Source organism: Salvelinus namaycush, chromosome 10 (genome assembly GCF_016432855.1).
Source record: "Salvelinus namaycush isolate Seneca chromosome 10, SaNama_1.0, whole genome shotgun sequence".
In the NCBI taxonomy this organism is placed as follows: Eukaryota; Metazoa; Chordata; class Actinopteri; order Salmoniformes; family Salmonidae; genus Salvelinus; species Salvelinus namaycush.
The window spans coordinates 28,697,713-28,711,575 of NC_052316.1; the positions used below are offsets into that span (position 1 = coordinate 28,697,713).

At 44.4% G+C, this 13,863-nt stretch overlaps 1 protein-coding gene across 7 annotated transcripts in view; it reads right to left on the reverse strand.

Moving 5' to 3' along the window:
* LOC120054935 (nucleoprotein TPR-like) overlaps positions 1 to 13,863 on the reverse strand; it is a 45,559-nt gene that overhangs the window by 16,406 nt on the left and 15,290 nt on the right. For all 7 annotated transcript variants that reach the window (XM_039002694.1, XM_039002691.1, XM_039002692.1 and 4 more), the window contains 19 exons: positions 13,628 to 13,791; positions 13,282 to 13,415; positions 12,834 to 12,982; positions 12,394 to 12,556; positions 12,085 to 12,219; positions 11,810 to 11,950; positions 11,429 to 11,603; positions 6,239 to 6,405; positions 5,764 to 5,916; positions 5,416 to 5,532; positions 4,949 to 5,152; positions 4,524 to 4,711; positions 4,254 to 4,401; positions 3,908 to 4,045; positions 3,533 to 3,664; positions 3,177 to 3,307; positions 2,704 to 2,914; positions 2,225 to 2,371; positions 1,847 to 2,045 (listed from right to left, as the gene is read on the reverse strand). In XM_039002694.1, the coding sequence (XP_038858622.1) occupies positions 1,847 to 2,045; positions 2,225 to 2,371; positions 2,704 to 2,914; positions 3,177 to 3,307; positions 3,533 to 3,664; positions 3,908 to 4,045; positions 4,254 to 4,401; positions 4,524 to 4,711; positions 4,949 to 5,152; positions 5,416 to 5,532; positions 5,764 to 5,916; positions 6,239 to 6,405; positions 11,429 to 11,603; positions 11,810 to 11,950; positions 12,085 to 12,219; positions 12,394 to 12,556; positions 12,834 to 12,982; positions 13,282 to 13,415; positions 13,628 to 13,791 (2,996 nt within the window). The remainder of the gene's footprint in view (positions 1 to 1,846; positions 2,046 to 2,224; positions 2,372 to 2,703; positions 2,915 to 3,176; positions 3,308 to 3,532; positions 3,665 to 3,907; positions 4,046 to 4,253; positions 4,402 to 4,523; positions 4,712 to 4,948; positions 5,153 to 5,415; positions 5,533 to 5,763; positions 5,917 to 6,238; positions 6,406 to 11,428; positions 11,604 to 11,809; positions 11,951 to 12,084; positions 12,220 to 12,393; positions 12,557 to 12,833; positions 12,983 to 13,281; positions 13,416 to 13,627; positions 13,792 to 13,863) is intronic.

The window sequence follows — 13,863 nt, forward strand, 5'->3', positions numbered from 1 at the left end:
ATTTATACATTTCTTAATTCCATTCTTTAGATTGTGTATTGTTAGATACTACTGCACTGTAGCATTTTGCTACACCCGCAATATCATCTGCTGTGCCATATGTATGCGACCAATAAAATCTTATTTGATTTGAAGCACAACCTTTGATAAAGAGCCCGTTTTTGGACACTGGGTTGAACATTGCACTCCAAAATATCTTGATATTCTGCTGATTCCATGTCTTGTACACGTTCAAGGTCCCCAGTACCATAAGCAGCAAAGCAAGCCCACAGCATTATCAAACCTCCCCATGTTTGGTTGTAGGGAGGGGGTTATAATCTTTGAACGCTTAATTTGGTCATTGGTAAAAGGAAGTCCCCACTGCTGAAGGAGACAAGAAAGCCTGAGTGAACTTCTCAAAAACCCACCCAAACAAGTCTAAATCCTGGGGGAAATGTTCTGCGGACCAATATATCAAAATTACAGCTCTTTGGTAATACAGATCACTGCTGTGGGGATATCCATCACCTCTGGTGAGCCATCAGGGACACCGGCCCCCCATGTTAGGGTCCTGTTAACTCAGGCTAGCTTGGCATGCTAGCCTGCGACGGAGGCTCTTCACAGTGAAGAGGGCACAGTGTAGACAGGAGCCAGGGAAGGCTAAAGCTTCCTGGAAATGTTGCAGCCCAAGGCAAGCGTAGCATACTGAGTGGGTGTCTTTGGCCGATGTCTTGTTTCCACAGGAGCAGATTCGTGCAGGGAGCTTTTCCTCGTTTGGGGTGGGAGATGCATTTTGTCGCCATAGCTTGGGTACTATGTTTTTAGCTGTCAGGAAAAAAAACTAGCTCGGTAGGCTAGTCCGATAACCCACTAATCACTAGCTATCTCTGATGGCGGCACTCGGTGTGATGGCCGGATCCCGTTTCCGAAACAGGTCAGAAAAGATAGCTCAGTGTAGCTAATAAACTTTTCTTGTTGAAGTAAAACTACCAAAGCTAGCTACCGGTGGCTAGCTTGCTAACGACTAGTCACTGTTTGGATACAGCTAACTTGGTCGTGAACGAGTTACCCGTTCCTCCCTCAAATCATTTCCCTCTAACTATGGTGAAGGAAAATTGTCACTGCCGCTCAGTCCTGAGAATAGCACCCGGTGAGCGAGTTGTAAGCGCACGTCTGTAAACAGTTAAGCTAGTTCTGGAAAACGCAGTCGTCGTGTCGAGGTAAGCTTTCTAATGAAAAGCGAGAAGAGGTGTTTGAATGACTCAGATACTGGGTTGGACTTTTTGTAGGGTAGGAGGGACACCCTTCCCAGACGCACACGTCATCTCGACATCCAGCCAATAATGGCTGGCGTAGTGTAATAAAGGCTGCTGACGAATACGCTGGGGGAATATCCCATAAGTGAAATACCGAAACAAATACTTGAAAGAAAACAGCAGTTGATGTAGGGCACCTCTCAAAAATGTAAGAATTATAGCCGTTTGCTTCAGAAGAGTGGGCCAAATTGCTAGTGGAAAGGTGCAGCAGGCTCATTTGTCTGCAGTAATCTTGCCCAAAGGCTGTGCAACCAAGTACTAGCTCCAGGGTGCCAATTACTTAAAAAATAAAGACAATTGGCATGGACTAAATAAAAATTCTAAACTTAATTTCACAAAAATTAAATTGGTTATGCAATGCTGAAGATCCAATAACAAGGTGTGGAGACCAAAAGTGTTTTCAATTGCAACTTATTTTAGAAGAAAGAGGGAATCATTTAAGAAAAGTGCAAGGGTGGCAAAATATTTGGCCACAACTGTATACTTCATTGCAAACCTCAGCCACACTCAAGCTTGAGCCACAGTCAGGTTTGTCTGGCCTGGCCTCTTACCCATAAGCTGGTTGATCCTCTGCTTGGCCCCGACAAAAGCCTTCCTGGTCTTCTCCTCCTTCTCAGCCATCTGCTGTCTGAGGGTGTCCTCCTGGGAGGCCTTCTCCTGCAGCTCCTGTCTCAGCCTGGTCAGCTCTGTCTGCAGCCTGGAGGCCTGCTCCTGCGACCCGCGCACCTCCGCCTCACTCTCACCCACCGCCTGAGAGGAACACACCATGGTTTGTGTTGGGAATATGGTTTTATACAACCAGGTACCTTTACCACCCTTTCTGAGCCAGTGTTTCTCTTAACCCTCTGCCCAATAGGCATTTACAATTTTGGTGAAAGTTATTGTGGATGTTGCCTGGAAAAAAAGTATAGGGAAAACACTGCTCTGACCTTGTTGAGGTTGTCCAGCTGTCCCTCCAGGTCTTTGGTCCGGGTCTCAGCCTGTCCCAAGGAGTCCTTCAGACCCTGGAACTCCTGGGCTGAGGCCTGCTGGGCCTCCTGCTCCTGGGCTGGGGTGGACGCTGCCTCAAACACCATCTGGAGGAGATCAGTCCAACACTGAATACATTATGGCAGAATTCACACACTGGGAATGTCTATTTAAATCAAGGACATCAGGTTAGACATTGAGTGTTCAACTTGATCCCACCTAGACCAGCACATTTGTTATTCAATGACAACATGAGTAAGGGTATTATTAGTTTCATGAGAAAACAATTGAGATTAATCTTGTTCTGAATCTTGGGAGTCTAAGTGAATTCAAGGCTGTGTTTCATGAAACAGCTTAGTTACAAATCAATATATATATATTTTTTTTTACTTTGCCCTGTACAAAACCAGAACAGGTACCAGGTGTTTCACCAACTGACCTTGTCGTGCTCCACCTTGAGCTCCTCATACTGTGTCTTGTAGCGGCGTCCGATCTTCTTGACCTGAGTGATGGTGCGTAACTTCTCCTGGTTGTCCAGGTTCTTGGCCTCCACACTCCTCCTCAGAGCATCCCTCTCATAGCTCACCTTCCCCAGACCCTCACGCAGCATCTGCACCTGGCTCTGCAGGGACGTCACAGAGCCACCACTCCTACAGGGAGATCATACATTAATATAAAACATCCCAAAATACTTTTTATAGTACAATCAGCAGATTCTCAATTTTTATGTCTTGCGTTGCTTGCCAATTCATTGTGTAGCATGGTGCTTTTCAATGAGGAGCCTATTTTGTAATTCAGCTTCCTGGCTGTCGTTGGTACCATGTAATAACAGAAAAGTCCAACTGAGCGATATTCAGTTTTGGATTCCAGGCTATATATTCTGTTTGTATTACAGACTAGGCTAACTCTCACCTGGCCACCTCAGCCTTGAGTCTGCCCGTCTCCTCAGTGAGCTGCTGGATGCGTTTGAGGTGAGCCTCCTTCTCAGAGTGGAGACGCTTGTACTCCTCTGGGTCTGTGTCCTTCTGCTGGCTCACCAGGTGCTATAGGGTCACACAGGAGTTAAACAGAACACATTACGTTTCAAATCCAAAGTCAATAAACAGGCTTTCGGACCTTAGACAAACTGTGAGTCACAAGGAATCGTACTTTGAGAATGTTTTTATAGTTTTATTTGGGGTGGGGGTATTTGTTTTCTGTCATTGAGTAATATCTCATGGGTATGTTATAATATGATTGAGACAAATTGTGTAAGGAACAACACTAACCTGTGTTCTGGCCTTCCAGCGTTTGATGTCCTCTTCCAGAATCCTCTTCTCTGCTTGCAGCATGCCGCTCTTCTCACTCAGTTCAGCGTTGGACTCCTGCATGGGCATTATGTCCGACTCCAGCTTACGCACCTGACAGACAGGGAGAGAGATATGAAGAAAATGTCAATCAAAACAGAAAAAAAGAAAAAAAATGTTTTTTTTAATTTCGGTCGGCCTCTTGCCTAAAACAAGTCCCCCCCCCCCCCCCCCCCCCAAAAAAAAAGGGACCAAATTCACAGAAGGTTTCCAGAGAAAAATGACTTAAGATAGGGTTTTGTTATCACAACCAAAGGTTGGTGCTTTGACACTGAGAAAGTAAACCTGCTATCTTACTTTAGCCTGTGTCTGCTGGAGCTCCTGCTCCATCCTCTCCTTCTCCTCCCTCAGCATCTTGTTGGTCTCCATCAGGACACTCATGGTCTCAGTCTTCTTCATCAGCTCATCGTGCTTAGCCAGGGTCTTAGCTGTCACCTGGGGTCAGGGGTTAAAGATCATAAGCAGCACTGAGATATTATCATCTTAAACTGCCCTCTCACCCACACCCTCTCCATTTATGAACAAAATCTGTTTTTCCACTCTCCATTGAACAGGCATTTTAGTCTAGGAAAGGCTTAACCTGGGTCCAGGAAACTACCCTATGAAGCCATATATCATTGGCTGTCCATAGTGTCCAGCTCACCTGCATTCGCTCTCTCTCAGCACTAAGGCTCTCCTGTAGTTCTCTCAGCTCTCTCTCCAGGTGCTCCACTCTCAGCCTATGACGAAGACTCTCTCCTTGGGCCACCTCGAATCGAGACTCCGCTATCTCCTTCTCTCGGCGCACAAACCTGCAGCGTGACAGGGAGGGGACAGAGGATATGATGAGAAAAAAGGGTGTTGTAGGAGTGAAGTAATTGCGTGAAATTGGATTTAAAATGGGGGGGTGGGAGGGGGTAAGAGAGACCATTACCTGAGTATCTCAAGGACCTGGTCCTGAGACTTGCCTTCCTCCGTGAGGGAGATGTTCAGAGGGCTCTCGTTGGCCTGGCGCTGCAGGGTGGCGGCCATCTTGCAGCTCATGGTCTGAATCTGTTCATGGAGGAGGCTGTTCTGCCTCTGCAGCTCCTCAGAACGAGACACCACCTTAGACATCTCCTCCTGACAGAGAGAGTTCATGCACATTACAGCCTTGTGGTGCACACCAACTATGTAAACTGTACAACCCTTGCAAAAGTGAGTGGCAGTTTACAATCACTAGCTAGCTTCCAACAAGTATAAAAATATATTTTACACTATCACCATCTACACTTCTAACCATTTGCCACCAACACCATATCTATTATTCATAATATAAGCATCTCCTTTGACTGCAATCAATCGACTGCAAATACATACCTTGAGGATCCTCTCCTGTTCTTCCCAGGAGACTCTGGCCTCCAGCAGCTGAGCAGAGGCTCTCTGGGCCCTCTCCTCCAGCTGCTGTCTGAGCGTGGCTGCCTGCAGGGCCTGGGCCTTGGCTGCCTGGAGGGCCTCCACGTCTGCAGCGTGGAGCATCATCTCACGCTCATACTTATCCTGTGCCTCCGACGCCAGCTTGGCCTTGGAAGGGGAGAAGACCAGCATTATAGACAAGCTTTAGCTGACCTTCTAGCTGGAATGCAATACATAATGTAGTTGATATGGATGTATGAACCAGTATCACAGTTTACATGGTTAGCGACAATCAAGCTAGGTAATGCTCTATAGCAAGCATGCGGAAAACAAGGTAGCAAATAGCTTTGTCAGATAAGCCATATGAAAAGTTGGGACACCACTGCAACAAGATAAGGGCCAATTAGCCACGGCCCACTTCTCCCTCTCACCTGCTCCTGGCTGTCCAGCATGGCCTGCTGTTCCTGGGCTGCTACCACTGCCGCCATCTGTAGAGCCTCCTGGTGGTCCGCCTGCACACTGCTCAGATTCCTCCTCAGCACAGCCACCTGACACACACAGGGATAAGGAAAACAGAAATTTAGAAATTAAATGTGTGGAACAATGGGGACCCACGCATTGTGTGAACCCAGCACCTACGTGCGCACTGGATGTGGTTAAATAATACAGAACGCATCAGCTACCATTTGAGCTATACAGTGTGGAAATGTTCCCTTAATAGTCATAATAAAGCACTGTAAGGGAATAGATGTTTAGCAATGGTCCTCTCTGCATCATACCTGCTGCTCCACGGAGGCCAGGGCTTTCATCTTCTCCTCCTGTAGGCCCTGCTTCTCCTTCTCTGCCTCCAGGAGCTTTTTCTCCAACTGACGGTGCTGCTCCTGGGCTTCCTTCACACGCTCCTCAATGGCAGACCGAGCCTGCTCTGTCACCTAGAGAGACGAGGGAGAGAGTGCCAGAGGGATTTAGGACTGTACTGTTTATGATAGCGGTCTGAATAAGGGTATGAGGGATATTGTTTGAGGACTAAAGTTGGAAGGTCATGGTGTTTTTTTTTTTAACTTAGTCATTTTTATGTCTCTGCATACATTATGAAGAAGTTAAAAGTTGTTTCGTGAGCCAATACTAACAAGCATTAGCGCAATGACTGGAAGTCTACATACAGTACAATGGTATCCATGAGTATCCTACTAAGGGCTTAGGGGCCAGGGTAGTATCCTACTAAGGACTTATGGGCCAGGGTGGAGTAATGACCTGCATCTCCTTGTCCAGGGACTCCTCTAGGCTCTGGGCCATGGCTCTGTACAGCTCCATGCTGGAGGTGGCTGTCCTCAGCTGCTCTGTCAGCTCCTCTGCCAGTGTCTCTGCCTGCTTCAGGCGGCCACGCAGATCCTCAGAGTCCCCTTCTGAAACCTGGAGACCTTGAGGGGTGGGGAGTTAAGAGGTGAGGGGGAAAGATGAAAAGATGAGGTGAGGAGAGGTAAGTGTCACAGACAGAGCACAGCTAGCATGGGCAGCATAGAACGAGAACCCTAATAAAACCACGATAACACCGCTAATGGTGCATGCTCCAGAACACACCCTCCAGGACTGTTTCAGGGTTTTATTTAGCCTGTTTTACTACATTTCCTATAAAATGTCATAAGACAAACTAATGAAAGCATAGCTGTAGACACTGACCTATAGCTACATGGAAAACTAGGACACATCCCACAGCTTTAATAAGGAAACATGCTAACAAACGTTTCTGCTATGAAACTAAATAACTGCACTCTGACCCACAACATATGTGTAGTGATGCGCCGAAATTACATTTTTGGCCGATACTCGATACTTTCCTTGCCAAAAAACCCGATAATCGATATTTAATTTTAGCTGCCTTTTAAAATCATTCTAGTACAGTTAAATAGTTTACACACACAGGCAGCGGTCCAAGGCACTGCATCTCAGTGCAAGAGGCGTCACTACAGTCCCTGGTTCGAATCCAGGCTGTATCACATCCAACCGTGATTGGGAGTCCCATAAGATGGCGCACAATTGGCCCAGCGTCGTCTGGATTTGGCCGGGGTAGGCCGTCATTGTAAATAAGAATTTGTTCTTAACTGACTTGCCTAGTTAAATAAAAGGCTACACACACACAGACCAAAATGTAATTTTGATGGCATGTACGCATGTCCCCATTACCAGTAAAACATAATCAAAACCTATTTCTTTCACTTAATTGTTGTTTCGTTGTTCAGTCGTATCATTCTCAATCAGGATTTCTATGGAACGCCGTTTGGGTCTTTGCATGTCAAAAAAAAAGCTTGTTGACTAATCAGGACCTAAATATGACTGCACATCACAATTTAACGCATTCATAAATGTTTTATGTAGTTATTACACAATCACTCGTATTTCAAAAGTCACAACGATATGTATGCTATGATGCTGGTAAAGTTGTCTCGCGCACCTACAGTGCTGGTCATAAAAAAAAGCTAGCTAGCTCATGGATGCAAACAATGTTCTTCCCCAAAAACGACAATCTGTTTCAGTAGCTATCCGTTAGCTAGCTAACTATATAGCTAGGTGTCATCTAAAATAACCCTAATTTATAAGACAGTTCTTATTTGATTAACCTGTTTGGGATAGGGGGCAGCATTTTCACGTTCGGATGAAAAACACGCCCAGAGTAAACTGCCTGCTACTCGGGCCCAGAAGCTAATATATGCATATTATTAGTCGATTTGGATAGAAAACACTCTTAAGTTTCTAAAACTGTTTGAATGTCTGTGAGTATAACAGAACTCATATGGCAGGCAACAAACCTGAGAAAGATTTCCCACTTCCTGGTTGGATTTGAGGTTTGTAGTTTTTCAAGTCATTGCCTTTCGAATATACAGTGTCTATGGGGTCATATTGCATATTCCTAAGGCATCCACTAGATGTCAACAGTCTTTAGAACCTTGTTTCAGGCTTCTACTGTGAAGGGGGAGAGAATAAGAGCTGTTTGACTAAGAGGTCTGGCAGAATGCCATGAACTAAGTCATGCGTGCGGCCGTGAGAGTGAGCTGCGTTCCATTTCATTTCTAAAGACAAAGGAATTGTCCGGTTGAAACATTATTGAAGATTTATGATAAAAACATCCTAAAGATTGATTCTATACATCGTTTGACATGTTTCTACGAACTGTAATAGAAAGCTTTTGACTGTCTGGACTTGTCCACGCCTTGTGAATTTCGATTGGTGAACTAAACGCTCGAACAAAAAGGAGGTATTTGGACATAAAGATTAACTTTATCGAACAAAACGAACATTAATTGTGGAACTGGGATTCCTGGGAGTTCATTCTGATGAAGATCAACGGTAAGTGAATAATTATAACGCTATTTCTGACTTTTACTGACTCCACAACATGGCGGGTATCTGTATGGCTTGTTTTTGTGGCTTATCGCTGTACTCAGATTATTGCATGGTGTGCTTTTTCCGTAAAGCTTTTTTGAAATCTGACACAGCGGTTGCATTAAGGAGAAGTATATCTTTAATTGTATGCATAAGACTTGTATCTTTTATCAAAGTTTATGAGTATTTCTGTAAATTGATGTGGCTCTCTGCAAAATCACCGGATGTTTTGGAAGCAAAACATTACTGAACATAACGTGCCAATGTAAACTGAGATTTTTGGATATAAATATGAACTTTATCGAACAAAACATACATGTATTGTGGAACATGAAGTCCTATGAGTGCCATCTGATGAAGATCAAAGGTTAGTGATTAATTTTCTCTATTTCTGCTTTTTGTGACTCCTATCTTTGGCTGGAAAATGGCTGTATGTTTTTCTGTGACTTGGCGCTGACCTAACATAATCAAATGGTGTGCTTTCACTGTAAAGCCTTTTTGAAATCGGACACGATGGCTAGATTAACAAGTTAAGCTTTAATTTGGTGTATAGCACTTGTGAATGTATGAAAGTAAAATATTTCTAAAAAATATTTTTGAATTTCGCGCTCTGCCATTTCAGCGGATGTTGGCTAGGGATCTAGCCTTAAGAAGTTAATGGTGGTCCGACTCATCTATGTGAAGCTAGCCACAATAGGGATTGGCCACAACAGGGGACTTGCAGTTAGCCTTCAAAATAAAAGTATGTCATTGACAGTGATGCAAATGAATACAAATAGTAGAATTATGCCATTATTGAATAGATCATGCTAAACGAGGTTGGAATGTTATTTAAAATCAACAAAAGACAATGACAAAAATCTGTTGAAATCACACCGGATGTATTATACTTTAGAATTGCACTGGGGGCGGCAGGTAGCCTAGTGGTTAGAGCGTTGGACTAGTAACCGAAAGGTTGCAAGATCGCATCCCTGAGCTGACAAGCTAAAAATCTGTAGTTCTGCCCCTGAACAAGGCAGTTAACCCACTGTTCCTAGGCCGTCATTGAAAATAAGAATTTGTACTTAACTGACTTGCCTAGTTAAATAAAAGGTAAAAAAATAAATATATATATATACACTTAATTCACTGTACAGCCTTACCTATGGATTGTGGATCAATGACATGGGGTACCAGTCTACTCAGTGAGACACAGAACATTAGCATCGTAGCTTTTATTGCGGGACTCTGAAACCACTGTGAATTGAGACACATTTATTGTCAACCTGTCTATTGGAACACTATTCGAGGAAAAACAATACTGCAATACTGCGTGGATGTTTGGAGTCTGAGGACTCTGAGGAGGACGTTGGGGAAAAAATATATTGGGTATTGAGTAGACTGATCCCCAATCCTTAGGTAAAGATGTACAGTGCAATATGAATGACTGGGGAGGTGACTTCAGTCATGCGATAAGAGCTATGAGCTACAATGCTCATATTTGCGTCAACTCTTCACAGTTGTGTTTTTTGGGTGTCACAGAGTATATTGATATTCCATTGATTCACATTCCAACCTTGTTTAACATTATCAAGTCTAAATATGGCATGATTCCACCAATTCTAACCTTCTGCATCACTTTCAAAAAGGTACTTTTAATTTGAAGGTAAACAGCAAATTCCACTATTGTGCCTAATCCTTATTGTGGCTAGCTTCACAACACATAACCTGGTATGGTCGAGCATCACTAGCCAGATGAAGCTAGCTGGCTGCTTATAATGTTAGCTTTGGGCAACAGGGTTAAGTAGCTAGCTAACGTTAGCTTTGGGCAACAGGGTTAAGTAGCTGGCTAGCTATTTATTTACATGAACCGAAGTTAAATTTCAATAGGCGAACAACAATACTTACAAGGATTCCTAAATCATTGCTAAGAATAATGAAAATGACTGCAGTTTCAACTGGTCATTGTTTTTCAGGCTGGTTGTACTGGTGTTAGCTAGGTACAAAGCTAAAGCTAGCCAGCCCAGAAGTTGCGGTCAAACAAATAATGCTTCATTACCAACGCGGTATTCTAAACACATCGTTCGTAGCCGGTGTTTGCAGACTTTTTTGTACAGCTTTGACAGTGCTACTGATAGTAGTGGTGGGGCTTGGCTTGCACGTGCAATTTCAGAACACACATTCTATAATAGAACTGTTATTTGACGTGTCTAACAAAAATCATATTTAAAACGCATCAGTGTTATTTGCGTGTATCTTTGACACACAAAGACCCAAACAGCATTCCATAGTATGTTGTGAAGCTAATAGCAGTGAAGCTATTACTGTCGCGAAAGCCAACATTACCCACGACAGAACGGTTGATTGTCAAGGGCAATGAATTCCATTACCTTGGTGTTAAATGGATTTCGCCTTGGAGTTGTCTCGCTGAATTTTTTTTACTCTTTCAAATGACTGCTCGACTCGTTGACTGCTCGATCCACACAGCAGACATTGTGGGCTAGGTTGGGAATGCTGTGTTGCACGTGTAGCGCAAAATTTTACATGGCGCCATTATGTCATGTACCTACGTTATATAGGTATGCACGTCAGCTTTGACATCGGTTTTTCACATCTGTGTTAAACTAGACATCGGGCCGATACTGATGTTAGCATTTTTAGCTAATATCATCCGATTCCGATATGTTCACCGATATATCGTGCATCCATACTTATTTGATAGATTCATGACAGTGTTAGACAAAGCAAGGAAAGTGAACTTCAAAACATGTTTAATTGGAATGTGCACCTGTTGTTAATAAGTGATGAATCTGCTAGCTTCTGACATGACTGCAAGTCTGACATTTAGCTGGGAAATTTGAAAAATATCAGAGGCTATTTCGACAGGACAGCAAACTGGGATTTAAACACTCTTAAAATAGTAATTGTGTAAGTGGCTGTATTGAAGAAAACTGAGTACTATCCACATTCGAGCCATTCCAACATTCAGGCTACAAGAACTTCTATGGGTGGTTCCAGAACATTCTATGATGTCTCAAAAGGCAGTGAACCTGATGTGATTCTGTACATTGTATGTACTCTTACCTCTGATGCCCATGGGAGTGGGCGGGGAGCTCAGGGACAGACGACCACCCTCTCCACTGCCCTGCTGCAGCCTGAGAGAGCTCACCTCCAGCTGGGCAGCACTCAGCTGATCCCTGGTCTTCTGGAGCAGGGCCGTCTGGGTCTCCAGCTGCCTCTTGGCATCCATCAGCTGCAACTGGATGGGGAAAGGCGAGGAAGGGTTGATTTTGTGTATGGTATGTAACAAATGCTTGAGTTCTGCCTTTTTGAAGCAAGTCTCTTGAGGAAAAAAGTATAAGTGTTATATTAAAGGAGAAAGAGGAATAGAACCCAGGTAGATATAAAATCCAAGGAGAGAGGGGGGTTGTAGTTGGACTTGGGATGATTGTTGGTTGGACTTACATCTTGGTTTCTGCTCAGCAGGTGGCGTTGCTCCACCTCGTGCTCCAGTCTCTTCTGCAGCTGGCTGATCTCCCTCTCCTGCTTCTCTATCTGGGCGTTCAGACGCTGCCTGGTGTCTGTCTCGGAGCGCTCCAACGTGGCCTGGATGAGCACACAGGGAGAACAGTTAAAACATGACACGAACGCAGAGAGAACAGTGCCTCAACCATTTTATGAGTGATTAGTGTGAGATGTATCAATTGTTTTGAGATCGGTGTGTGTGTGTGTGTGTGTACCTCCATGGTCTTGAGGTTGGTGAGCAGCATGTTCTGTCCTCGTTGTTGGGTCTGCATGGTCTCCTTCTCCTGGGTCAGTCTGGACTCCACTAGCTTCAGCATCTCTCTCTCCTTCCTGAGGCTCTCAGCACAACCCTGGAGGAGGAAAACACTCAACTCAACTGTGGCTTAGAAACTAGATGTAATACATGTATAGAAAGATGGCGCAAACCACTAACACACACATTACGAGAGTGAGACTAAGTATTGTATTTTTTTCAAACACAATGAACAAAATACTTGGAACACACAAACATGAGGGACACACACCTCTGCCATGTTTAGTTTCTCCTGAGCAACCCTCAGGTCCTGGGTCATGGTGTGAACAGTCTGCTCACTCTTCTGGGCTGCAGCAGCCATCTTCTGTCCCTTCTCCATCAGAGAGGCAATCTCCTTCCTGTAGCCCTCCACATTATCCTGAAGCATCTCATACCTGGGGGGGGGGGGTACGTCACCAGACAGGTTCAGTAAGTTATCAAGTGAACTTTGCAAAAAAATCTGAAATAAATTCCATGTTTCCACATTCAGAGAAAGACAAAATATCCAAAACACTTTATTCTGAAAGGGTTGCAAATTTCCAGTAACTTTCCACAAATTCCAAGGATTTTTGAAAAACCAGGGAATTTGGGCAAAGTTCACAGAATTGTACAACCCTAATCATGTGCCATTGTGTTGAATAGTGACCTGAAAGTGATGTGCAATTATCTTACCTCTTGGAGGTAAACTCCAGTTGGGTGGATATCTTGGCATTCTGGAATCTCTGGTCAGACACCTGCTCCTGTAGCTTCTCACTCTGCTCCACCAGGGCCTTGTCACTCTCAGACCTCTCCCTCTTATAGGAAGAGAACACTTCCTGCAACTAAAACACACCAAACAAGATGTTCCTTTAGATAAGAGTAATGCAACCATTTTGTATAAAACTAATTGAAGGATATTGTTTGTGATCTATCATAACATGGCAGTTTGGTGAAACAAAAAGGACAGATAATGTTTGATGTATCAAGCAATGCTGTATATACATGTACACTGATATGCATAGTTCCATTCTCAATGTTAAATGGTAGACTGACATAGAATTCCTGTAGTTAAGTGTATACTGCCCTCTAGTGACTGACTAAGAAAACGTGTAAAACAGCGCAGAGGATTGTGGGGGCTCACCTGTCGGAGGGCTGCCTTGGCCTCTACCACCTCAGTTGACTCTGTTGCCATAGTAATAATTCCAGTGGGTGTGGTGGGGGTGGCAGCTGGGGAGCGGCGGGGGGTGCTAGAGAACTCCTCAGCAGCTGCTGCACCTGAGACAAGAGGTCAGTATGTAATTAATATATACACATCGCAAAGTTTCCCACCGGGCCTGGGACAAAAATTACTTCTTAAAGAACCAAAAGCCTGCACACGGTATATGCTGCTCCAGTACTTTATTCATGCACCCACATATACATTTCTGCTACACTAGCCTCATCAGGCCCTGAAGAAGGAAATGTATGTGAATTAATCTGAACCCGACCTTGCTGAGGGAAGCTGACTCCGGTGGCCTGGGCCAGCAGCACTCGGTACATGTCTCTCTGCCTAACGATGGACTCAGCCAGCTGCATCTGGTGGCCCCGCCGCTCTCGCAGAGCCTCCAGCTCTGCCTGGGCCTTCTCCAGACTGCGCTCCAGCTCACTGCACCTGGGGGGGGGGGTTTGGAATTACCTTTATTTATCCACAGACAAACATTTTACTGACACAGGGGAACCAAAG